The 3641-nt window shown below is 41.5% G+C and overlaps 1 protein-coding gene across 1 annotated transcript; it reads right to left on the bottom strand.

Annotated features, from left to right (window-relative positions):
* Positions 1-330: 330 nt before the first annotated feature.
* Positions 331-2986, bottom strand: LOC113047258 (heat shock 70 kDa protein). Its single transcript, XM_026208615.1, has 2 exons — positions 2834-2986; positions 331-2423 (listed from the first exon to the last, which is right to left on the bottom strand). Exons 1-2 carry the CDS (start codon positions 2936-2938, stop codon positions 468-470), a joined length of 2061 nt encoding a protein of 686 aa, XP_026064400.1. The 5' UTR covers positions 2939-2986; the 3' UTR covers positions 331-467.
* Between the last annotated feature and the right edge of the window lie 655 nt (positions 2987-3641).

The raw sequence follows: 3641 nt of genomic DNA, 5'->3' as shown, positions 1-3641 counted from the left end.
TGTGACAAAGCCTGTAATATATGAATACTGCGTGAGTAGTACTTTTACTGTTATTTTATTTAAAGAACTATTATGTAACTGTACTTATATTTAGTTTTAGAACAGATAAAGAGTACAACTACACAATTTAAAATATTAACAATTTTATTCAGTCACCACAACATTCAACATGTAACAGTTAAAACATGAATAAATAATTTGAAATATCATCTTAGAAAATGTAAAGCTTATTTTTAAGTCAAAACAAATTGACTAAGCAATATCAAGTTGAACACTTTTTTTGTAGAAAATGGAGTAAATGCAATGATAGAACATATGGTACATACTGTATAAGGTGTGAGCATTAGAGGAAAAGGAATCATAATGGAACGAGGCCTCAATTTTTTTTTTTTTTTTTATAAATAAATGGAAGAGTCAATGAGAAAAGAGGTTTATCAGTCCCTTCACCATTCAGTTCATGAGGTGTTTTAATCCACTTCTTCAATAGTTGGCCCCTGAGCACCGGCCCCTGATCCTCCACGTGCCTGAGCTCCACATCCTCCAGCTGGCATCCCTCCCTGATACAGTTTAGTGATGATTGGATTGCAGACTTTCTCCAGCTCCTTCAGATGATGTTCATACTCCTCTTTGTCAGCCAGCTGGTTGTTTTCTAGCCAGCTGACGGCCTCGTTACATTTCTCAATAACTTTCTTCTTGTCGTCCTCGCTGATCTTTCCCTTCAGGTTCTCATCTTCCACACTGTTCTTCATGTTGAAGGCGTAGGACTCCAGAGAGTTTTTGGCAGCAATCTTCTCTCTTTGCAGATCGTCTTCAGCTTTGTACTTGTCTGCTTCCTGCACCATCCTCTCGATCTCGTCTTTACTCAGTCTGCCCTTGTCATTGGTGATGGTGATCTTGTTCTCTTTTCCAGTGCTTTTGTCCACCGCCGACACATTTAGGATCCCGTTGGCGTCGATGTCAAAGGTCACTTCGATCTGCGGGACTCCACGTGGAGCAGGTGGGATTCCTGTCAGCTCAAATTTACCCAGAAGGTTGTTGTCTTTTGTCATGGCCCTCTCTCCCTCGTAGACCTGGATCAGGACCCCGGGCTGGTTGTCTGAGTAGGTGGTGAAGGTCTGGGTCTGTTTGGTGGGGATGGTGGTGTTGCGTTTGATGAGGGCCGTCATGACTCCACCTGCGGTTTCAATACCTAGGGACAGTGGAGCCACATCCAGCAGCAGCAGGTCCTGGACGTTTCCAGATGTGTCTCCCATGAGGATGGCGGCTTGGACCGCGGCGCCATAAGCCACTGCTTCGTCTGGATTGATGCTCTTGTTCAAGTCTCTGCCGTTGAAGAAATCCTGCAGGAGCTTCTGGATCTTTGGGATTCTTGTTGATCCTCCGACCAGCACAATGTCATTGATCTGAGACTTGTCCATCTTGGCGTCCCTCAGGGCTTTTTCCACAGGCTCAAGTGTTCCTCTGAAGAGGTCCGAGCACATCTCTTCAAAGCGAGCTCTGGTGATGGACGTGTAGAAGTCGATGCCCTCGTACAGCGAGTCGATCTCAATGCTGGCCTGAGAGCTGGACGAGAGGGTCCTCTTGGCTCGCTCACACGCTGTCCTCAGCCTCCTCAGGGCTCTCTTGTTCTGACTGATGTCCTTCTTGTGCTTCCTCTTGAATTCTTCAACAAAGTGATTCACCATGCGGTTGTCGAAGTCCTCTCCACCCAGATGAGTGTCTCCAGCCGTGGCCTTCACCTCAAAGATGCCATCTTCAATGGTCAGGATGGACACATCAAAGGTGCCTCCTCCCAGGTCAAAGATCAGCACGTTGCGTTCTGAACCTTTGCCTTTGTCAAGGCCGTAGGCAATGGCTGCAGCTGTGGGCTCGTTGATGATTCTTAGGACATTCAGTCCAGCGATCACTCCAGCGTCTTTAGTCGCTTGCCTCTGGGAGTCATTGAAATAGGCAGGAACTGTGATAACTGCATTTGTCACCTTCTGCCCCAGATAAGCTTCAGCAATCTCCTTCATCTTCACCAGGACCATAGAGGAAATCTCTTCAGGGTAAAATGTCTTGTTTTCTCCTTTGTATTCAACTTGAACTTTAGGCTTTCCTCCATCACTGACGACTCGGAAAGACCAGTGCTTCATGTCAGACTGCACAACTGGGTCATCAAACTTCCTGCCAATCAGCCTCTTGGCGTCAAACACTGTGTTGTTGGGGTTCATGGCCACCTGGTTTTTAGCTGCATCTCCAATGAGCCTCTCAGTGTCTGTGAAGGCAACATAGCTGGGTGTTGTTCTGTTCCCCTGGTCATTGGCAATGATCTCCACCTTTCCATGCTGAAACACCCCCACACAGGAGTAGGTGGTGCCCAGGTCAATCCCAATAGCAACTCCTTTTGCAGATGACATGTTTGATTTTGTTTTAATGTCAACCTGTATTCAACAAGCAAAAGAAAATTAGAAAAACACTGGGATGTAAAACCACAGACTTTCATCATAAAATGAATGTTAAATGCATTTGTTTTTTGATATTTGTCTATATAAAATAATCTGAAAAACGATAATAGTGTTTTATTGAATATAATAATAATAATAATAATAATAATAACAACGTGCACTTAAAAATTATCCTGCTATAAGAAACGTGAGTAAATCCATAATTTTTGATTCATTAGGCAACTCTCAATCACTTATTTCTGGTTTTCTAATCGTGAAATTGATGAGCGTAGGATAAAACAATTTACTGTATACATTTCGTGTCCCATTTCAAGCTGTAGGTGTAACTGTGCACTACTTAAACATCGAAAAAGAACAGCGGTAAATTTGAATAATTTTAAACTTACCTTGAAATAATTAGATCTTTTTGTCAGGCTTAATTGCGGTTCCTTGTCTAAATAGTACACTTCGTTGTCTCTCCGGTCTTCTTTCTGAGCTATCCCGAAGTACATACTGCAGAAATGGACCAGTCGTGTTTTATATTCTCCGGCAGAGCCCTGTTGAAGTTTCTCGAAAGCGCCAGCGAGCTCGACCAATCAAAAACCAGCACAGCGGGACGGCCCCTCCCTCAAATCTGCGTCATCATGTAGTCCAGTCCTAGCTATTTCTGGCGATTTCTATGGTGTGGTTTAATGTGAAAACGTAGAAAAGCCTGAAACCATATAAAATGTGTAAACAAAATTACTTTTAAACAGCTTTACGTTTAAAAAAATAATAAAAAATATATTGAAAGTTTTTATTTATTTATTTTTAATGTTGAATAATGTTTCTTAAAATCAGCATTATGCCACAAATGCAGTTAACTGAAATTGTATTGAATATTCCTTGAAGAGGTATTTATCTATAGGCATTTATTTATCTATTTCTTAGGATATTCATTTCATCCACTTATAGCTTACATGCATAAACAATGTGTATGTATATGCATTTCTTCCAAGACCATTACTATGGTGTCTTTGTTTTTCACATTTTAATAGGCTATTGCAACGTTTATTTTTAAAGTTGTGTGTGCCAAAGACTGAAAGATGTGTAAAAATGCAACTCTTGTAAATCTAGCATTAAGAGACTCATTCATTGACATCTCTTGTCTTCGGAAGATTAGGAAAATAGATGTATACTGCAAATTGGAAAACAGAAGTTTACTACAAACACAGA

This window comes from Carassius auratus, chromosome 3 (genome assembly GCF_003368295.1).
Source record: "Carassius auratus strain Wakin chromosome 3, ASM336829v1, whole genome shotgun sequence".
NCBI classification, from domain to species: Eukaryota; Metazoa; Chordata; class Actinopteri; order Cypriniformes; family Cyprinidae; genus Carassius; species Carassius auratus.
Note: the sequence above shows the minus strand (reverse complement) of the source record. Positions and strands in the feature narration are given on the sequence as shown.